Source organism: Bos mutus, chromosome 2 (genome assembly GCF_027580195.1).
Source record: "Bos mutus isolate GX-2022 chromosome 2, NWIPB_WYAK_1.1, whole genome shotgun sequence".
NCBI lineage: Eukaryota > Metazoa > Chordata > Mammalia > Artiodactyla > Bovidae > Bos > Bos mutus.
Genome location: NC_091618.1, coordinates 62,751,225 through 62,774,204, shown reverse-complemented (window position 1 = coordinate 62,774,204; position 22,980 = coordinate 62,751,225). Strand labels below are relative to the sequence as shown.

General features: G+C 46.0%; 1 protein-coding gene across 4 annotated transcripts in view; it reads right to left on the bottom strand.

Moving 5' to 3' along the window:
* The window catches only part of CLASP1 (cytoplasmic linker associated protein 1), a 276,819-nt gene that overhangs the window by 5,077 nt on the left and 248,762 nt on the right, over positions 1–22,980 (bottom strand). For all 4 annotated transcript variants that reach the window (XM_070389116.1, XM_070389124.1, XM_070389129.1 and 1 more), the window contains 4 exons: positions 21,229–21,419; positions 19,245–19,373; positions 9,905–10,111; positions 8,513–8,629 (listed from right to left, as the gene is read on the bottom strand). In XM_070389116.1, the coding sequence (XP_070245217.1) occupies positions 8,513–8,629; positions 9,905–10,111; positions 19,245–19,373; positions 21,229–21,419 (644 nt within the window). The remainder of the gene's footprint in view (positions 1–8,512; positions 8,630–9,904; positions 10,112–19,244; positions 19,374–21,228; positions 21,420–22,980) is intronic.

Sequence of the window (22,980 nt, the reverse complement as noted above, 5' to 3'; positions counted from 1 at the left end):
ACATTGTTAATAGTTATTTGCAACTCAGAACCCCTTTTAAGCCCTGAGTTTACAAGCTTTAATCATATTCGAACATCAAACTAATCCTCTGAAAACAGGTTCTCCTATTTTACAAATGAAATGGCTGGGATTCAGAGAGCTTGCCCAATGAGTTGGTATAAATTCACATTACAGGATTATAACTTTAGGATGTCAAATGTAATCCACAAAGAAAACAGGTATAGAATATACACAAAGGGAAATGAGAAAAGAATTAAACATTTCAGTATAAAAAGCAAACAAACACAAAAGAAAACAGTAATACAGAAAATGAGGGGCAAAAAAGCTATTATGCATACAGAAAACAAATACCAAAATGACAGAAATCTCTTCCTCATCAGTAAATGCTTTAAATGTGAATGAGTTAAAATTTCCAATCAAAAGACAGAGATCCGCAAAATGGATTTTTTCAAAAAGCATGATTCAACTATATTTTGTCTACTACAGACTCATTTTAGATCCAAAGACACAAATAGTTCAAAGTGAAAGAATAGAAAAGGATATTCTATGCAAACAGTAATCAAGAGTACAAGGTAGCTATACTAATATTAGGCAAAATACAGCTTAAATCAAAAAAGGTTATAAGAAACACAAGGATTAATAAAAGATCCACAAAGCAGGAAATTATAATATTTATAATTATACATCTAAGAATATGCCATCAAAACAGAGAAGCAAAAACTGACAGCACTGAAGGGAGAAACAGTTTTATAATAATAGTTGAGAGGCTTCAATATTCCACTATAGAGGGTTTGAACAACACAATAAATCAACTAAATATAAAAGAAATATGCAAAACACCCTAAGATGAGACCTTCCCAAGATAGACTATATGTTAGGCCACAGATTGAATCTCAATAAATTAAAAAAGAGATGTCACAAAGTACCTTTTCTGACCACAATAGATGAAGTCAGATTAGTAGCAGAAAGAAAACCAAAAAATCCACAAGTCTGTGGAAACTGAATAACACGTGTTATTCCAACAACCAATGGGTTAAAGGATAAATCACAAAGGAAATTAGAAAATATCTTGAGACAGATGAAAATGAAAACACAAAAGGGATGAAAACACAAACACATGGGACGCAGCAAAAGCAGTGCAGCGAGGGAAGCTCACGGCTACATGAGCTACAAGCTTACATTTAAAAAGGAAGAAAGCTATGTTTCAACAACCTAACAACGTATCTTAAGGGACTAGGAAAAGAATAGAACGTCAAGTTTGCAGAAGGGAGAACAGTTTCATGGCCCAGACCAGATGGCCTCACTGGTGAATTCTACCAACATTTAGAGAACTAACACAATCCTCAATTTTTTTTAGAAAATTTTGAGGAAAAAATACCTGAATTCATGCTATGAAGTCAGCTTTGTCCTGATAGCAAAGTCAGAAAAAGATAAGAAAACTACAGATCAATATTCCAACAGTGATCCAACATACAAAAATTAATAAATATAATATACCACATTCTAAAGGAGATCAGCCTTGGGATTTCTTTGGAAGGAATGATGCTAAAGCTGAAACTCCAGTACTTTGGCCACCTCATGCAAAGAGTTGACTCATTGGAAAAGACTCTGATGCTGGGAGGGATTGGGGGCAGGAGGAGAAGGGGACGACAGAGGATGAGATGGCTGGATGGCATCACCGACTCGATGGACATGACTTTGAGTGAACTCTGGGAGTTGGTGATGGACAGGGAGGCTTGGCGTGCTGCGATTCATGGGGGTCGCAAAAAGTCGGACACGACTGAGCAACTGAACTGAACTGAACCGAATATACCATATTAACAGAATGAAAGGGGAAAAAAAAATCAAAGGATCATTTCAATTGACATAAAAAAAGTATTTGGCAAAATTCAATACTTTTTCAAAATAAAAATACCACACAAACTAGGAATAGAAGGAAAGTACAGGCGTATTTTGTTTTGCTGTGCTTCACTTTATTGTACTTTGAAGACAGTGCTTTTTCCCCCCAAATTGAAGGTCTGTGAACACCTGCATCAAGCAAGTTCATCAGTGCCATTTTCCAACAGCATTTGCTGCCTACATGTCACTGTCCCATTTGGGTAATTCCTACAATTATTTCAGATTTTTTCATCATTATTACACTCTATGGTGATCTGTAATCAGTGTTCTTTGATATTACGACTGCAGCAGTTGTTTGGGGTGCCATGAACCATGTCCATATGAAGACAGCAAACTTCATCCACAGATGTGTATGTTCTGACTCGTGCACCATCTCCCTGTCTCTCTCCCTGTACATGAGCCTTTCTATATTCCCCGAGACACAATCGCATTGAACTTAGGCCAATTAAAAACCCTACCATGGCCTTAAGTGTTTAAGTGAAAGAGTTGCTCTTCTCTTGCTAGAAATGATTAAGCTTTGTAAGAAATGCATATTGAAAGTTGAGACAGGCCAAAAGCTAGGCCTCTTGCATCAAACAGTTAGCCAAGTTGTGAATGCAAAGGAAAAGTTCTCAAAAGAAACTGAAAGTGCTACCCAGTGAACACATGAATGATAAGAAAGCAAAAGCAAAATAGCCTTACTGCTGATATGGAGAAAGTGGTCTGGATAGAAGATCAAACAGTCACAACATTCCCTTAAGCCAAAACCTAATACAGATCGAGACCCTCTCCTTCCATTCTAGGAAGGCTAAGAGAGATGAACGAGTTGCTGGAAAAAAGTCTGAACTTGGCAGAAGTTGGTTCATGAGGTTTAAAGAAAGATGCTGTTTCCCTAACATTAAAGTGTGAGGTGAAGCAGCAACTGCTAATGCAGAAGCTGCAGCAAGTTATCCAGAGGATTTAGCTAAGATAATTCATGAAGGTGGCTACATGAAACAACAGATTTTCAACACAGGCAAATAGTCTTATATTGGAACAAGATGCCATGTAGTACTTTGACCACCAAAGAGGAGAAGTCAATGCCTGGCTTCAAAACTTCAGAGGCTGACTCTTACTAGGAGCTAACACAGCTGGTGTCTTTAAAATAAAGCCAGTGCTCACTTACCATTCTGAAAATCCCAGGGCTCTTAAGAATTATGCTCAATCTACTCTGCCTGTGCTCCATAAATGGAACAACAAAGCCTGGATGACAGTGCATCTGTTTATAACAGGACTGACTGAATGTTTTAAGCCCACTGTTGAGACCTACAGCTCAGAAAAAAAGATTCCTTTCAAAATATTACTGTTCACTGACAGTGTACCTGGTCACCCAAGAGCTCTGATGAAGATGTAACAAAATTAAGGTTGATTTCACATGTGCTAATAACTTAACACTCTTTCTGCAGCCCAAGGATCAAGGACTGATTTTGACTTTCAAGTCTTACTATTTAAGAAAAATATTTTGTAAGGCAATCGCTGCCATAGTGACTCCTCTGATGGATCTGAGCAGTCATCTGTAAACCTTCTAGAAAGGATTCAGCATTCTAGATGCCATGAAGAACAAAGAAGTCAAAATATCAACATTAAAAGGAGTTTGAAAGAAGTTGATTCCATCCCTCCTGGATGACTTTGAGGGGTTCCAGACTTCAGTGCAGGAAGGAACTGCAGATGTGATAGAAAGAGTAAGAGAACTAGAATTAGAGGTGGAGCCTAAAGATGGGACTGAATTGCTGAAACCTCATGGTAAAACTTTAATAGATAAGGAGCTGCTTCTTATGGATGAACAAAGTGGTTTCTTGAGATGGAATCTACTCTTGGTGAAGATGCTGTGAAGACTGTTGAAATGACAACAAAGGATTTAGAATATTACATAAACTTAGTGGATTAAACAGAGGCAGGTTTGAGAAGATTGACTTCAATTTTTTCTACTGTGTATAAAATGCTATCAAACAGTATTGCTGCTACGGAGAAACTGTGAAAGCAGAGTCAATCGATTTGGCAAACTTCATTGTTGTCTTAAAATAAGACACAGCCACTACAACCTTCAGCAACCACCACCCTGATTAGTCGGCAGCCATCCACATAGAGGCCAGGTCCTCCACAAGCAAAATGATTATGACTCACTGAAAGCTCAGATGATGGCTAGCATTTCTGTTAAGATACTGATATTTTCAGACATAATGCTACTGAACTCTTAACAGACTACAGTATAGTACACATATAACTTTTATATACCTTGGGAAACCAAAAAATTTGTGCAATCTGCTTTATTGCAATACTTGCTTTATTTCAACTGTTTGGAACCAAATCCATACCATCTCTATGCCTGCACCTCAATATATCAAAAGCTATATATGAGAGACCCAAACAGTGAATATTATGCTCGATGGTAAAAGACTGACAACTTTAAGATGAGGAACAAGGCAGAGGATGCCTGCTTTCACCATTTCTATTAACACAGTAAGTTCCAGCCAGAACAATTAGGCAGGAAAAGGAAAGAAAGGCATTCACATTGGAAAGGAAGAAGCAAAATTATCTTTGTTCAAAGATGATACACAGTTGACCCTTGAGCAACACAGGTTTGAACTATGAAGATGCGCTTATACATGGATGTTGTTCAATACACACAGCACGACACAATCTGTGGTCAGCTGAAAAATCCCAGAGGCAGAATGACAGGTACAGGACTTGAGCACGTGCAGAGTTTGCTATCTGTGACAGGTTCTGAAACCCATCCCTGTGGGATACCAAGAGATGACTGTGATCTCATATGTATAAAATCTCAACAATTCCACAAAAAATTGTTAAGACTAATAAAGAAATTCAGCAAACTAGCAGACTACAAAATCAATGAGCAAAAATCAATTGCACTTCTGTACACTAAAAATGAAGCTAAGAAAAACAATTCCATTTACAATAGAATCAAAAAGAATAAAACACTTAGGAATTAACACAAGGAAGTGAAAGAACTATACAAGAAAAACTACCAGATTTTATTGAAAGTAATTAAAAACACAAACAAAAAGACACTCCATGTACTATACAGTATGGTGACTATAGTAAGAATACTGTGTATGTGAAAGTCACTAACAGAGTAGATCTTAAAATCTGTCACCACAAGAAAAAAAAAATCGTGTAGCTATGTGTATGACAGCTGTTACCTAGACTTACTGGGTGATCATTTTGCAATATAAATAAATATCAAATAATTATGCTGTACATCCAAAACTAATACAATTTCATATGTTCATTTTTATCTCAATTAAAAATTAAAAACAACTCATTACATATAGAGGTTAAAAAAAGACATCCCATGTTCATGGGTTGGAAGACATTATGAGATCAAAACTACCCAAAGCTATCTATACATTCAATGGAATCCCTATCAAAATCCCAATGCGGTTTTCTGCAGAAACAGAAAGTCTTTTCAACAAACAGAACTGGGAAAGCTGCATATCCACACACAGAAGAATGAAGTTGGACTCTTATCTAATACCATATGCAAAAATTAACTCAAAATGGATCAGAGACCTCCATTAAAAGCTAAAACTATAAAATGATTAGAAGAAAACAAAGGGCAAAAACTTCACTATAGATTTGGCAATTGATTATTGAATATGACAGCAAAAGCATAGGCAAAAAAATAACAGACAAATTGGATTTCACTAAAATTAAAAAAAAGCTGTGCATCAAAGGTCAAGGGGTTAATATCCAGAATATAGACAGAACTTCTGTTAATTCAACAATAACATCAACAACAACAAAACCAAGCAACATAATTTTAAAATGGGCAAAAGACTAGAATAAACATTTCTCTGATGAAGATATGCAACTGGCCAACAAGCATATGAAAAGACACTCAACATCACGGATCATTAGGGAAATGCAAAGCAAAACTACAGTGAAATGCTGCCTCACACAGCCATGAGGATGGCTACCAAAGAAAAGAGAAGGTAACAAGTGGATGTGGAGAAACTAAAACCCTGTGCACTGTCGGTGGGAATCTAAGATGGTGCAGCTGGCAGTTATCATATGATCCTGCAGTTCTACTAAAAAACCCAAAAGAATTAACAGGGGGTCTCAAAGGACATCTGTACCCCCATGTTCACAAAAGCCAGAGCACGGAAATAATCCACAAGGCCATTACCAAGGAATGGGCGAGCAACATGCTATTATGTACATTCAGCAGACTATATTCAGCCTTAAAATGAAAGGAGATTCTGATACCTGCTACAACATGGATGAGCCTAGAGAACATTATCCTCAGTGAAATAAACCAGTCACAAATAGACAAACACTGTAGGATTCCACTTATAAGTATTCACACCAAAGAAAGTAGAGTGGTGGTTGACGGACTGGGGACCTGGGGGATATTATTTAATGGATTTCAGTTTTCCAAGATGAAAAGTGCTCTGGAGATGGATGGTGGGGATGAATATGAATAATATGAATGTACTTGGCGTCTGTGAACTGCACACTAACACATGGTTAAGATAGTAAATTTCACATTACATATATTTTATCAAGAGAGAGAATGGAAAGGAAAGGTTGCTCATAGTCATACAGCTAGTAAGTGGGAGACAGAGACCAGAAGGCAGGTTTTCTGATCCTAAAGCTAGTATTGCTGCCATGGCAATGGGACACTTCCAAGATACACCTCACAAGTCCCCCCACTCCAACCTTGCATCAGGCCTTCCTCTACAGAACCTGATATCACTTATCAACTTCATTTAAGTAGTAGTAGAAGGGGTTCTGACAGGCCTGGTGACAGAAACAGGAAGCCACAGCTTGACCGTTTCTAACTTAGCACCACATGCCGTCAGCTACCCATTCTGGGGGTATGGGTGGGAGGGGGGTGTTTGTTTGTTTTAGGAGATGTGCATTAGAGTCTTACAAAGTTCCTGTTAATACATCGGAACTATCTCATATAAAAACTGGAATGACTGGAAGCACTGTGCTGCCATAGCGGACAGGTGTCAGGTCAGCCTCCCTCAGCACTCCGAGCTGACTAATGTCATCAGTGGGGAGGTGGGAACACTGGCTCTGATCAGGACTGAGCTCCAGACCCTACGCCACCATTCCAAGGGGCAGCAGGTCAACCACAGGACAGGGGTGAGAAGACACCTCCATTTTCTCAGCCCCTTGTTAGTGGGGTCAAGCGAGATGACAGCTCCCTTACTCCTGAGAGTAGAAAGTACCAGAAAACTGAGATCTGGAAAACATTATTTTTGGATGAATTTTCCTTTTTACAAATCTAATTCCCTTTATGAAGACTGTCTGTGAGGGCCCCACTGCTGCTACGCAACAGCCATGGATCCCTGATGGCAGCAGCAGAGGCAGGTGCTCCTGGCCCGTACACTGCTGGGCACTCTCGGCTCATCGTTCTGCAAGCTGTGGTCAGGAAGGGCTGGGCAAGCACCTCTGCAGGGGCAGTGATGGGAAGAACACGGGAAATGGATCCAGGTGAAGCAGCCCCCACCACACCGGCTCTGCTCAGACCTTCCAGCCCAGTTGCTGATATATCTTCTTCTGGACCAGTGGTTCTCTACCAAGGCTGACTCTGTCCCAAAGGGACACCTGACCAGGTGTGGGGACATCAGCTGAGGGTGGGGTGTGCTCCTGGGACCTCAGGGATGGTGCCCCCACCACGAAGTGCCCCGAAATGTTGGCAGCACTGAGAGTGTGAGCCCTGCTCTGGACAAAGGCGGGAGAGCCAGCTCTGCCCAGAACTCAGTGAGTGGAGATGCTCACCAACTGTGCCAAAGGAACAGGCCTACTTGAAAAGCCACGAGGCTTCACCTGCTGCTTCCTTCTTTGCTAAGGAGGAAGGCCAGATATTTCAGGCTCCGTGCTTTTGTATTCATACCCGTGCCTGGGCCCTCTGTAACTTTACGGTGACACATTTTCCCCAGGCAGTCCCCGAGGCAGGTGCCTCACCACGGCCCAACTCCTGGCCCCACGGCCTGAGATCAAGGGTGGCTATCCTCTCTCCGCATCGGGTTCATCAGATTTGAGCTTATTTTTAAACCAGCAAGCACTCTAGACACTCTCATCTTCCATGAGCCAACAGTCCCTTTGTCTCATTTTGTGCCCGATTCTAGAAGGAACAAGAGGAAGTATGACCACCACGGGCCCTCAGGTGGGTCACGTGCAGAATCAGCGTCCTCACCCTGCAGAGATGCCATCACGAACAAGGGACGCGCTGGGCACACAGTGAGAGGCAGCTATCATTACACTGACCCACAGGACCCAAAGCCCACCCAGACAGGCGTGAAGCCAGCAGGCAAATGTCCTTAGTGTTTCAGAGACAGAAAACAAGCTGGTTTCGAAACAAAGTCATCTTCCTTTTGGGGATAAATTAGAAGTTCAAAACTATCATGTTAAAAATAGGAGTGACAAGAGACTGTGTCGTACCTAGGTGACTTCACTACACAGTTGTTCACTCTGTCTTTAGAGACGCGACCCTGGACAGTAAGGCCCAGCTAGCTCACACACGCTGAGCAAGTTTGTCTGGAGCCCAGAACTGCAGGGCAGTGGGTCTGGGACACGCTGGTAGGCCCAGGTGCACGACCCACCCGTGTAACACTATACATACCTTGCTCCCCGTAAGCTGTGCCAGGTGAGGTTTCAACTCTTCTCCGATTACGGAATAAATTGCCACTAAGCAAAACACGCTGGCCTTGCGCACGCTGCTCTCGGTGTTGTCGTAACCCTACAACCAGAGGGACATAGAGAGGAAAGCGAGATCAAAGCTTTGCCTGACTGACAGTATTTCATCAATGTTTCCACACTCTCACACTTCAACCTCAGCCTTGCTGGGAGCGGTCTGAATGCCCCAGAGCTCTGCCGATGAATCTCGAGAGCTCTTGCCCCAAAGAGGCCACATGCAATAATGTCAAGAGTGAGCTGGTTTTGGGGTGGGAGGCAGGAGGCTGGCGAACTGGTCTCCTCCACACAGAACGATGCTGTATCATGAGCTGCCAAAAAATATTGGCAGCACCAGCCAAGAAACGTTGTGAGAGAACACAGTGAAAAAAGGAAATTAAGGGGGAAAGTAAGTGGCTTCTCCTCACCATGGTAAAGCAAATCTCACATGTGCAAATCTCTTTAAAGAAATGAGAACTAGGTCACTCACTCTGTGGATAAAACTCTCCACTGTCCATGGATCGTTCTGCAGTGAGACGGACCTCCACATCCCTCTCCAGCTGGACCACAACCTGCCTCCTACCTCCCCAAACCCAGATGGGACTGTCTGCTTTTCTCCAAGCAGCCTTTGGGACCTTTCAGACTTTGCGCCTTTCCCTCTGCCTGGAATAATCCAGTCCTCGGCTGTGTGTGTTTAAATTCCTGAGCCCAGTGCTCAGCAAACAGCAGCGTTTATTAAGTGTAAAGCTAATGTCTGTCTACTTTCTCCACTGAAATCTCTCTCTAGGGCCCAAGTCTAAACCACCTCTTCTCTGAGCCCTTAAACCTAGAGATCAGCCTCCACCCAGATCTCAGAACCACCCACGTCCACCCCAGTAACTTAGCACGCAGCACCGGCCCTGACCTGCAGCTGTTGGTATGGGAGTACCAAGTCCCAGAGAGGGCTGTCAACGACTTGAGGTAGGATCCCAACAGAAGAAGGCACCTTGCCTTCCAGAGTCTATTTAACTCAATGCCTCACACTTACAAGGGTTTCAATTACTATTTGTTGGACAGATTAGGACAAGAACCACTGTTTGATGTTGGGTTCCACGGCTCACCCTGCCCAGGGCTGTGCCCATCAGCCGTGCAGTAAGGAATGAACAACAAAGAAAGATCAAAACATGTTCACAGTAAACAGAAAGTTCATTCTGTAGGCCACAGATCTGGGCCGCCCAGAACTTCCTCTGCATTCAGGAAGGGTGGCCCAGAAGAGACAGACAAGATGCCGAGGGTCCCGCAGGGCGTGGCCCACCCGCCCGCCCCTGTGTGCTGAGTGGCCAGGCCGCCACGAGGGGCCCACCTGCAGCAGGCCTGGGATGATGTCTGCGAGGAGCTGCAGCAAGGACTCCTTGGCGATCCTCTCAACAACTTTGGTCTGCATCTTGATGGCGGCCAGGTTGATGGGGTAGTCAGCTGTCTGGACGATGGGGCACAGCACTTTGATGCACTGCTCTGGGTGGATGGAACTGGCCAGCGTGGATGCGGCCTCCTCGGCAGCCCTCACCACCTGAAACATGCCCCCATGTGAGTGAGCTCCACACCGCAACACACATTTCAAAGGCCAAGCGACAGGCACATAGCGCCTAGTATTGGAAACCCCCCGCCACCACCCCTACCCCTGGCTATGCTTTCACGCCAACAGAGTCAACCGGAGGAGCAGTTGCAAAGAGGTAACCTTGCTCTAAAAGAGTCATATTCTGTGCTCCAGCTCATAAGATCCTTAGAAACTTTATAGCCTTGGTAATTTTTTCCTACTATCCTTCCCCAACCTGTGTGCATTCGTGTGTTCACGCATTCCGGGGTGGCAGCGGCCGAGCTGAGCACAGGCCTCAGAGGCAAAGGTGGTGCTGGGCAAGATGGGTGGTCGGCGCTGAGGGGCTGCATGAGGATGCAAAGGTTCAGGAGGCAGCAGGAGAGGCCACAGAAGCAGGCGGGGTCCCAAGGGCGGGGTCTGCTACCTTGCAGCTGGCCAGGAGCAGATGGAAGGAAGTGGGGCGAGCCGGAGCCCTGCCAGCCACTTGAGTGCCCAGTCTGCTCCCTTCACTTTTTCTCACTGGTGCTCACCTATGTGCGCCACTTGACCGGCAGGATGCACTCACCTCAACAGAGCCCCCAGGTGCACCCTGACCACTGCACTTACATGCTCTGATGACACTGTCTCCCCGACTAGACTAAGGGCTCCTTGGAGGTCAGTTCCCATCTCAGCCATCTTCTATCCCCCATGCCCAACAGTGTCCATTATGCACTAAGTGCTTAATAAATGTTGGTCCAACTCATTTTCCCACAGCGCACGCGCGTGTGTGTGTGTGTGTATGTGTGTAAATGTTCACCACTGGCATAGTCAGCTCCAGGGCATGCCTCGCTGATCTGCATTTACATGTTTCAATGGAGGAGCTGGCCCAGAAAATGAGGAGGAAGTCAAGACCTCTCCAGAGGACCAAGTTGGGCTTTGGAGAAATCAACTGTACAAGGCCCAGAAGGTCCATTCTGGGTGACACAACGAAAGGGGAACAGATCTGTCCTTTGGAAAACAGACTTGAGTTCAGGTTAGTTTTTGCCGTGATCGGTTTGTTTGGAGAACAACAGCATATCATTAGAAGGGCCCCATCATGCAGCAATCACTAGATGAAGTGCTCTTCTTCTTCCTCAGCTCATGTGTGTCCTGAGGACTGTGGTCCGTCCACAGCATACTTGGGAAAGCCAAGCGTCGGGCCTGTGATACACAGCTAGGCAGATAGTGGAAGAGGGGTCCATCCCTTCTCTAACCTGGCCCTGCAGTGGAACACCAATGCCCTTCAACTGTAAGAAATCACTGTTCATAGGTGTCACAACATACTGGTCAGAAAACTGAGTAATACTAACTGATGAAATCTGAGGTCTTAGTTTTTAAACATGGGGGGAAAAAAATGAAAGGGTCAGAAAATACTGGATGATTTCATTGATAATATCCCAAACTGGAAAACACTAATGTCGAGCAATTTAGGAGGCCAGTAAGAAGTAGAGATAGCTGGGCGGCAGGAGAGAGAGACTGGGAATGGAGTCCTGGCAGCTTCACTTAAGTCCTGACAGGAGTAAAGCAGAAACCTCCCGGCGCACCTCAGGGTTGCAAAGGGCACTGACCAGACAGGGAGATAAACGGCCAGGTTCGCAGTGAGGCTCTCTCGTGAGGGTTTCCTCCTCCCCACCAACCTTTCCAAGCTTCACTCTCATCCAGATCACAGGAGTTAACCTGCAGGGAGCTGCTGGTAAACAGACCAGCTCGGGTATGTGGAGCTGAAACCTGAACCCAAGGAGAACTTCCTCTGATAAAACTCCAGGAATTCTTGAAGTTGCTTGCAGGAAGCATTTAATCAAACATAGGTTTTCTGAAAATGCCTGAAGAGAAAATGCCAGAAGCTGCACTTCAAGGTCCGTCTGAGGCCCCTCTTTCACTGAGGCTGGAGCAAGTTTCCCAAGGCAGACGCTGTTTTTGGCACAGGGGTTGGTGCTCTTGACTTCCCTCTACATGCCAAGCTCCCGGCTGCTGGCTGGCTGCCTGACTCACGGTGAACTTTAAGTTTCACCCCTGTGGTCTATGTAACATAAGAAGCAAAGATTATAAATGTAAGCAAACAGAAAGCAAAGTAAACACAGGCAACAGAGAGAAAGGAGGATAGTACTCTTCGGTAGACACGGAGGCCAGAAGGGGCAAAGATGAGTTCTCAGAGAGGGTGAAGATGATGAGAGAGAGTGGGGTCAGGCAGACTTCTGGGTCATTACCAACCCTAAGTGACCAAAACGGTTCCAATTCTGCTGATTTTTTTGCAGTTTGGTAGAAACACAGGAATTCTTTTTTTTCAAAGTCAGTGAATTAACAGTGTCTACCTCGGAAAAGCATAATTTCCTTATCTAACTTTTTTTAAAATGAGATCATTACTCAGAATATTGATGAATGTTTGCTTAAAGATAAGGTTTCTTTGAGAGCACAGAACCTGTCACAATTTGAACTGCATGCTTTAAGTTCACAAAGACTGACTGCACTCTGTTACAGGCACGCCAGTGTAACTGGCTAACATAAACAAGCAAGCAAATGTTCAGAAATGACGACAAGCAGGTACACTTAATTAGTAGTAGTAGTTTAGTCACTAAGTCGTATCCGACTCTTGCGACCCCATGGACAGAGAAGCCTGGTTCCTCTGTCCATGGGATTCTCCAGGCAAGAATACTGGAGTGCGTTGCCATTTCCTTCTCCAAAGTACACCTAGTTCAGTCCCAATCATTTAAAAGCTAAGTGAGACGCTGGCGCCACCTTCTGGGGAAAGCCGGGAAGACCTCACAAAACAGGGAAGATGATGGGGATGTGTGCCCACCGTGGTGGGGAGGCTGTCTCTCTGGTGAGATGGTCACCGCCAGGGACCAGTCCCCGTCTGTCAGGCCTGGCCCCAGAGGGAGGGAGGGAAGGAAAAAGCTTCAGGGTCCAAGTTCGGGGACCCAGCTCTGTCACCAATGAGTGAGGTGAACCTGAGGGATGCTTCTTATACTGTCTGGACCTGTTTCCCTCATAAGTAAAATGAAGTGGGGGGGACCTGAATCAAGTATGCTGATATCAGTTTGGATGGTGACACTTTATCTCCCTACCCTACCTAGTGAGTATTTTCTCTTGAAAATACACATGCACGATTTCAAAAGGCAGAGTCTGCATGAAACGGTCTCTAACCACACAGCCATCACACTCTCCCCTCCAGGGGCAGATTGAGGGCAACACTGTCTCAAGTGTGGTAAGGCTCTGAGGTGGAGACTTACTCTGTCCCACCTCAAGGGGTGGAATCACAGCCAACAGGGAACAAAGCTGTGGAGTCAGAGGGGCTGGACGCCCAGGAGGTGGCCATGTCTGCTGCCCTGGAGGATGCCAGGAACGCTGGGCTGGCTGGTCCCTGGAGGAGTCAAGGAGGCTGAAGATGGGCAGCGCACAGAAGGCTCCTCTGTGTCTCCCAAAACCCATCAATTCCTGGTATTTCCTGGCCTCAAATGCAGGAGTGTGATGGACACTCCAGAGTGGACACCAAGAGATTCAGCCAATATGGGAGCCCAGCTGGGAGCCCAATAACACAGCCCACAGTTAATTCACCCAAATTTCAATACCCTTCTGACATGTACTTCAAGAAATGCAGCAATTTCTGGTTTACATAAAACAGGAAAACCCCAATTCTATTCAGAACCGGTCTATCTACTTCAGAGGAAGAGGATTAAAAGGACCGTGTCTGCAGTTTTGAACAGCGTTAGCCTCCTCACTCCCTTGACATGAATGTCAGTCCTACAAGGGGCAGGCATCCTGTAGCCCCAGTTCACCTTGAGTGCCAGCACTTCTGATGTTCAGGGAGCTGAGACCCATCCCCAGCTACTCAGCTAACCAACTGGTCAACGTAGAATGAGGACCTGAGTCTCCAGACCCCAAGGCTCTGATGTTAAACAGATCTTTCATCATCATCCTTCCACCTTTATTTGCCCTACACCAAACCACTTGACTGCTTTCTCCAGACAAGTTCTCTCTCAGTAAGACACTCTTTCTGAGGCTATGGAAGTAAAGGGCAGGTGTCACATCTGGTTCCTCGGAGGTAGATGCACCAGAGAGGAGGGGCCGTGTCTCCTTGCCCTGAGTAACTGTGGGGCAGCAGCTGCCATCTCTCAGGGCTGGACACTGTGCCTGGCATGTCCTGGCCATCCCTGGGGCCATTTTGGTCCAGCAGACCCAGCCCAGACATGTCCTCCCGGCCCAAGGCCCGCACTCAGGCTCGCTGCTTGACTCTCTGCTGTCAGCGCTCTCCCTGGGCGCCCCTCCCAGTCCACCCCAAACTCCCAGTGCACTTCTCTCTGGACCCCTGGTGGAGTCCTTTGCTCTAACCTGAACTAAACCATAAGTTCCTTTAAGTCTAAAACACTCCCCAACCCCCCTCCCCTGTGCCTCCAATAATAAAACATTTACTAGAGTTTGTGCTGTGAGTGTCAGACTGGCTCAGCAACTTTGACCTTTTAAACGACTATATAGGTTTCTGGTTTTGTCTTTTTGTTACAAGGCTACAAGTTACAAAGGAAATAGGGCTTCTGGCCACATGCCAAGATTGGGCCCAAAGAAAACTGGAGATTTGGAATCTAGGAAGGTTTAGGCTTGTTATTCAATAGCAGCCTCTATTATCTTGAGGCCAGATGACACGCAGATAACCATGCAGTCCACTCCCTGGGCTAACAGATTAGGAAAACCAAGGTCCAGAGAGGTGAAGTAATCTCTCCACACTCACACAATGCACTGTTCGCCAGAACCCACTGACACGTGGCTGCTGCCCCAAGAAGCTTCTAAACGCCATTCCAGAGCCAAGGATCTGGTACCATGGTCAGAGTGATTTTGACTGGGATTTGAAGCAGAACATCAGCTCATCTCTCAAGTGTTTTCTCTCACACACCATTGCTTTGTGCAGGCCTATTTGCCAAGAGGTCCTGAAAAGTTCCATTTTAAAAATGTCATCTGGTTTAGTTTTTTTAATTCTCTGCAAACTTAAAATATTAAATTAACTAGAAATGATTTCAAAATTAAACCCCAGGAGACATAACAGTGGTTGTTTTATATTATATTTAAGAATCAAACTTCCCCAAAGAAGCCAAACCACCTGAGGCTGGATTCTGATGCCTTAAGCACCAAGACTTCTGTGGGGCAAACAAGATCTGGTGACCCCACAATGAGGCTGATATTTTTCTCTTTTAACAGGCAAATGTAATTGAATGTTCACTACCATGGCTGAGGTCAGTGAAAGCAAAGCCTAATGGTCAAGGTACATTGTGTTGGCCAATATTATGGCCCGAAAGAATATTTTCTTTTTTTTTTTAATATAAATTTATTTATTTTAATTGGAGGGTAATTACTTTACAATATTGTAGTGGTTTTGCCATACATCAATATGAATTCTCCAAGGGTGTACACGTGTTCCCCATCCTGAACCCCCCTCCCACCTCCCTCCCCATACCATCCCTCTGGATCATCCCAGTGCACCAGTCCCGAGCATATTGTATCCTGCATCGAACCTGGACTGGCGATTCGTTTCACATATGATATGATACATGTTTCAATGCCATTCTCCCAAATCATCCCACCCTCACCCTCTCCCACAGAGTCCAAAAGACTGTTCTATACATCTGTGTCTCTTTTGCTGTCTCGCATACAGGGTTATCGTTACCATCTTTCTAAATTCCATATATATACGTATACTGTATTGGGGTTTTTCTTTCTGGCTTACTTCACTCTGTATAATAGGCTCCAGTTTCATTCACCTCATTAGAACTGATTTCAAAAGAATATTTTCAAAGAAACAGAGTTGATGCTTCTCTAAAGTTCAAACAGAACACTGACCAAGGACCTCAACACTCTGGCTACCGTGTGTAAGCCATGGTGCCTGGGAGCAACGGCTATCTTACATTAAATGTGTATAAAATGATTAATAATTTGTACATCATCTGTCTGCCTCTGAGACGACAGAGACGTCTGAAGACAGCTTTATGAAGCAAAGTCTGTACAGCGTTTGACAGTGTTAAGACATGAGCTTTCAGGTCCCCTATCTGATTCTGCGGCAGCCATACTACACAATGGGGACCAAACAGACAGCAAGGCTGGAGGCCGGATGCTGGATGGAAAACCCAGCTTTCCATCTCTATATTCGTGCTCCCACTGACCCCAGAACCGCATTCATAGTATCAATGCTCATACCAGATCTAAATCCTCTCTTAATCATTGATGGACAGACTCGGTACCAGCCCTAAGAGATGGATTACAAGTTCTAAGATAAGAAGCACTGAAGTTAAAGTTTTTTTTTTGAGAAACAGAGAGTGGGCATAGGATCTTAAAAAGGTCGCTATCAAGGCCTTCGCCCGTAGATGTTTGCTAAAAGCTAACACTACTGTAAACCACAGCAACTTCATTAATCAGCAGTTGAAACGCAACAGCAAATTTTATTTACTAAAAAGATAAAAACACAGAGTTAGATAATTTAAGAAATCTATGTATTCAAATAGGGAATATGAAAACATACTTAACCTGATAGACACCAACTTTTTAAACAAAAACTCTAAATCGGTCCCCAAATCCTCTATCTTGCTTATTGTAAAATGTCTATGTTAGCTTAGGATGAGTCATGATGAGACAGATTTAGCCCCTGGCATGTTTCAGTGATAGTGTTTTGCACACACAGCTCCTGCTAAAGACCCTGAGAAGACAGCCCTCAGCTTATGGGAAAAAAGCAAGACAACTTAGCAGCCCTGCTTTAAGCATCTTCCCTAAAGGCTGTATGACATGTTTCAACCTATTAGAAACCATATTTCAAGAAGTCCTTCATTGCTACAGGCCCACGGCTGGAACTAGTGTGCATCATGCCAGGGCCTGCCACAGCAGCCAAGGGAGGACATATTTGGTGACAAGGTCTCTCACAGCAGCTCCTTGTTAACCTGCCAGTCCATCTCCTTCATCTCCTGTGAACACAAAACTAGCTTCTTATGGAGGAGTTTCCAGGAGCTATGGCCCAGGATGAGCACACTTTGGAAGCGCCAACTGGACAGGAAGAAACTCGGGCTCTGTCTGACTAGTAACTGGGTCTAGAAACACCTTGGATCCTTTCCAATAAATATGAGAATGATGTCTGAATAAATGTTTGAATATACTGGTGAGAAAATATAATAACTAGAGACACACTGTATGTGATGTTAATTTCATATGCCAACAGAAACACACAGGTGCCCAAGTTAGGAGTTTCTGGCAAAGTGACAGCGTGGAGTTTCATAAGGGAAAAGACGTGGGCAGCAAGTCAAGGTGAGTCTGCAGGTATGCAAAGCAGGGAGGCCCGCCAGCAACGGCACTCCTTTCAGGACACAATGTTTCCTCCACCTGCCTTATCAGGAAATCAGTGACAGCTGCGTGGAGACCCTGGGTCACAAGAATTCCCCACAACCAAGTGCTGCTAGATTTGCTTCAGGCAGCAGGTATTTTCTGCTTGTGTCCCTTAGGCAACCTAAAGGACTTCACAGCTGAGAACCTTCTCTCCTCTACCTCTTGTCTTGCAGGGGAAAAAAACAAGAACCCCTCATGCAATCAGTAATGTATGCTTGTCAGAGTCCACTGTCCAGGTTCTGAAGGTTAACATCAGGGCAGCCACTGTGAAGACAAACATCTCCCAAGCAGATGGCCAGTGGCTGCCACACAGGGCAGAAGGGCTGCCACACAAGGCTTCACCTTAATGCCACATTCTCAGTTATGTCTCCCCACTGAAAACAACTGATATCATATGCATGTAAGAGATCATCCATTTTATTTCATTTTTTGATCATGTATTCTCATTAAGGAGAGGCCATTATGGTTTAAAACAAAAGTCAGCATGGGCCTGTTTGCCCCTTACAAGACACAAGGCCTAGTTTGCATCTTGGTTCTGCCAAAAGCTGACACGTGTGCATCACCTGACAAAGGACGGGAACTCCTGGAACCTCTTCCTCACCTGGGAACACTTCTGTTGACCACTGTCAGCTTATCTGATCCTTGACAATTATGTTGACTGCCAGCAGCTAATCTGGTCTTTACATTGTTTCAAAAGAGTTATTTTAAGTGCAAAGTGTTTTGTTCAAATGTGAGTGATGATGATCACCATCAGGCCACTGAGCCAGACATTAGAAGTATACGTTAGGGGTTTGCACACACACCTATCGCTTATACCCCTGTGTTTTGCTAGGACTGCTGGGTGGAGACATGCCTGGACAGAGCAGCAGCCTCAGCCTCGCTGAGCCTGCAGTCGGGCGGGAATCTGAGGAGGCCAGACCGTCTGTGTTCAGAAGCAGTCACGTAACTGCTGAACAGAAAAAACACCACAATTTAGGGTCTGATTCTTGCTGTGAATATAAGAACTGTTCTAATCACAATTCCTTTAATCCATGACTGTGCTCACGAGAGTCACACAGGAGCCAAGACTGAACTGACCACGTGGTTTATGTCTCACTTAGGGGTCAAACCCATTATCTATCACATCAAGTTTCGTAAACCTCTAAATAAAACGGTTGCTGTCCATAGTGAACTTTACTGGAAGGGTGGCACTGAAATCATTTTCTTTTAGGACAGCTCCACCCACCTCCCCACTCTCTGGTGGCCTCTCGATACTCAAAGGACTGGGAGTAACAGATACCGGGACAGTTCAACAAGTGACTGGACAATGCGTGGTCTGTCCACCATCTACACACAAGTCCGAGCCCAGAAACACGTGTTCTGAGACAGGCCTGAGGAGCGGGAACCCCAGCAGAGTGAGTTTCTCACATCCAGGAGTTGGTGGAGCAGGCAGAGCTGCTACCAGGTCCCAGAGCCTGCAGAGTGGAGCGCATTGCCAGGGGAGGGGGGACACCCACACGTGCCAGTCTCGCCTAACTCCCCTGGGGACAACAGGTGATGACAGCTACCAAGGAAAGCGGGGCTTTGAGTTGAGAGGCTGGCCGAGGGCATCCCTGGTCCTGACTGCAGGGGGAGGGCGCGGCACGCTGGACAGCAGTTGAGAGCCCAGCTGGGGGAACCTGCAGGTGCACTGGCTCTCCACCGCAGCTCAGACATCAGGACGGACGCAGGGGTGTGCACCCTGGACCCGGCTCACCTCCTTGTGGGAGTCTTTGTGGGCTTCCAGTGTCTTCATGATCGTCAGCTCCGCGTAGTTTTTAAACCTTGCTGGCTGGTTTCTCAGGATTTCCCGCAACACTCTGAGAGCCAATGCTCGGATGGAATGCTGGGGCGAGAGGAAAGAAGACATGAGCAAACAGCTCCGGCGCCTCCCTGCGCACACGGTCAGCAGGGCCCGACACCAGGTCCCAGGCCTGGGCTTTCTTGGCACCTGCAGGCACTGCGATACGTATTCCAGGCTGAATGCAAACAGGGTCCCCAGACAGCCAGCTCCATGAGGACAGGTGTGGTGCCTCTGGGGACATCCTGGGACCCAGCACCTAAGAGAGACCCCAGGACGGCTTCCCACATAAGCCAAATTAGGCCCGCATGAGGATGATTAAGTTCATATCAATCTCCCAGGGTTTTTCAGGGTTTCTGAGAGTTAGGTACATATTTGTAAAATACATAAAAGAACAGATGAAGAGGACCTACACATCTCATCAACCTGCCCTGGCAGACAGTGGACTTTCCTACCAGGACAGTGGAGATCTGTCGATACTCCTGACCTTTGAGGTGAGCAGGTCATGGGGGAGGGGAACCTGTGCAGAGCTGCTTAAAGCTCGAGTCATGCGTCTGGAGGAAAGCCATTCCAAACAGACGCCTAATCTCAACAAAAGAGGATGGAGTTTACACCAAATAGAGCCAAACGGTACATCCTGATTCCCTGTCACTCACCTGTACAAGCCACACGCTCACACACCATCCCCTGCCCTTTCCCTGACATTGCCCCTCTCCCGACAAAGCCCAACCAGTACAAGGACTCCAGGAGCCAATACGTACTTTGTTTTAAGAAAAACGAAGACAGATCTTTCATCACCGTCCTTCCACCTTTATTCGCCCTACGCCAAACCACTCAATCTAAGCAGCAGAGAGCCAGTGGAGTCATTATGACATTCACCAGCCTATGCTCACCTGCCTTCCATTAAAGTCACCATCAATGTGACCCTGGCATGACCTCGACCCTCGGCCATGGCCAACTTCCTCGAAATCTGCCTGGTCCTGTCCCTGAGCTGCTCACCACACTTACTGCACTTGTGTTTCTGCTGGCCTACACGAAGCCCAGAGCACAGAGATCGATTCTTACTTCTAGAGGTTAATTCAGGGAAGTCTCAACAGTCATTCCTGCTGCCACACAAGAGAGCAGCCACACTGGGTCGGGGTGGGTGGAGGGGAGGTGGCCTCTGATCAGGGTGCTCACCCCTGGAAGGGTCATCTAAGAGGTACCACATGCAGATGACAAACCAGGCCGGGTGCAAACGCCTAGTTCGTCATGTTCAAATGTCACAGTGTGGAGAAGGCTTTCTATTTTAAAAATAACAATGGAGGGTAACAGAAAATAGTTATAATCTCTGCTTTTGGAATCTGTTGCTGGAACCACTAACACATGCAACGGTGAACCAAGAGGGAGCCCCAGGGAAGGCAGCATTTAGTGGGTCTTCCAAAAACAAACGTCTCATTTCTCAACTGCATAGAACCATAAAGAAAACCCCTAAGAAAAAAATCCCATTATTAAAAAAAAAAAAACAACTTCACATTCTACATTAACAAAGTCTTAAGACATTTTGTGAAAGTGACCTGAAGCAGGAACAAGTTTCCCTCAACGACTACAAACCCTATTACAGAAAACCCCGCATTGAAGCTAGGACAGGGCTTGTCTCCAGTAAGAACACCACCTTACTAACCGAGGCTCAGAAAACCTGAGAACTGTCTGGGTGTCAACAGGAAGCATAGCACAGAGAGTGGAGAGGAGCCAGGGCCCTGGGATGAGAGGCGTGGCACAGAGAGTGGAGGGGAGCCGGGGCCCCGGGACGGAAGGCATGGCACAGAGTGGAGGGGAGCCGGGGCCCCAGGACGGGAGGCGTGGCACAGAGTGGAGGGGAGCCGTGGCTCCAGGACAGACAGGAAGGCGGGCAGCTCACATCCTTGTCCCCGAGTGTCTCGAGCAGCAACAGCAGGATGGTCTTGAAGTGCTCCTCCCAGACGCCCAGGCTGTCCTCACGCGTGATCTTGAGCAACTCCAGCAATGCGCCCTTCCGCTCCTCCACCCGCTCGTTGTGGTTGGACAGCTCCTTCAGGAGGTCTGCCACCAGGTCCGAGTGGTCAATGGGCACTTGGGGGACACAAGACAGATGCTCAGCCCTGTTAACAGGACCCCGCCCTGCTCTCCAGCCTCTGGGAGGTCCCCACTGGCCCACACCACGCCCTGTGGCACTGGCCTCACTCTACACCCTCAGCAGGTACCCTCACCAGCTCAATGGTGAAAACAGACGTGAAAAGAGGCATCTAGGACGCAGGGACCAACGGGCAGTGCCTCTCTCTACTCGGCCTGACTTTTTTACCCTCCTATTTCAGACAAACAGGAAAAACCCCCCAAAACCCCTCCTGGACTGTCTTCTTCCCAGCTCTACTCCCTGCACCTGGCCTCAGCCAGGCTCCAGCAGGGACACCCTCACTACCCTCAGAGCCCCTTAGCACAGTTTCCTCAAGGCCCTCCACCACCACATCTGATTCGTCAATATTCATTCCCTGCTTCAGTGTCCAGAGCGTAAACACACATGGATCACAGCGTCCAGGCAACCCACAGACTAGCTATTCACAGACCGCAAGGTCTGCCGACATCATGCAGTGTAACGCCTGTCGGGACTTGACCATGGTCTGTACAGCAGAGGAACATATCCTTTCTCTTTACATGTTTTTTTAAGAGACCTCAATACACTTAAATACTCACTTTAAATAGAATGGATGAAACACAAAGACAAACCATTAGAAACCTAAACTTGTACTCTTCTTAAGCTTCTAACCTTCTAAGACTGAAGAACAAACACCAAGGAAGTTGATGTCTTAACGAACCCTCTCGTCTCTCCCCTGCTATCCCACCTTTTCCTTTAAGCCTTTAAGTGTACAGTTGGTGGATAACTATAGCCGACATCCTCGTCTCGTCTGTCTTAAATAAGACTGACAACTGGGTAAGTTAAACACTGTATCAATCCTATGAGTAATGAGGGGAAAAGGTCCACAGCTCCCAGAAAGTACAAATCCAAATAAGCCCTCCACTGCTAGCCTCCTGCCCAGCAGACAGCTGGGTAGATTGAGCTGCTCCCCACCAGTGAGTAGCAATCCACAGGCCAAGGGGCCACACTCTCACGTCCCTGAAGCTACCTGTGCTTTCAGACAGTGTTCCCATCACTGCTTGGCACACGGACAGCACCGTTTTCTTCCTTTCCTGCTCCCCTCCCCTCCAATTCAGCATCCACTGGTAACACAGCCCTCTCCTCTATGTCTGCCACCACAATGGGTCGGTTTCCCCTTAAAGGAAAGGGGAAAGGCATTAAGCTCTGGGGCCAGGGGCTGTGTCTCATTTCTGTGTCTTTGGCAAGCCACACCCTTCTTGACACACAGTAGGCCTTCGCTGAATGCTAACTGCTTAGAATTCTGATTTAAGGTTCTAACTGAAGTCTTCATTCAAAATTGAAAAACAACATAAAATAACAGGCTTGGAAACAAAGTATACATATATAAAACTTTAAAAAACTAATTAAAATTAACTAAAACATATGAACATGACAGTGAGGTGAAAAAAGGAAAAGTTAGGTTCTAAGTAAAATGACTATCCTACCAACACATACTCACTCACTTGTTACTCAATAATGGTCTTAACACAAGAGTCAGAA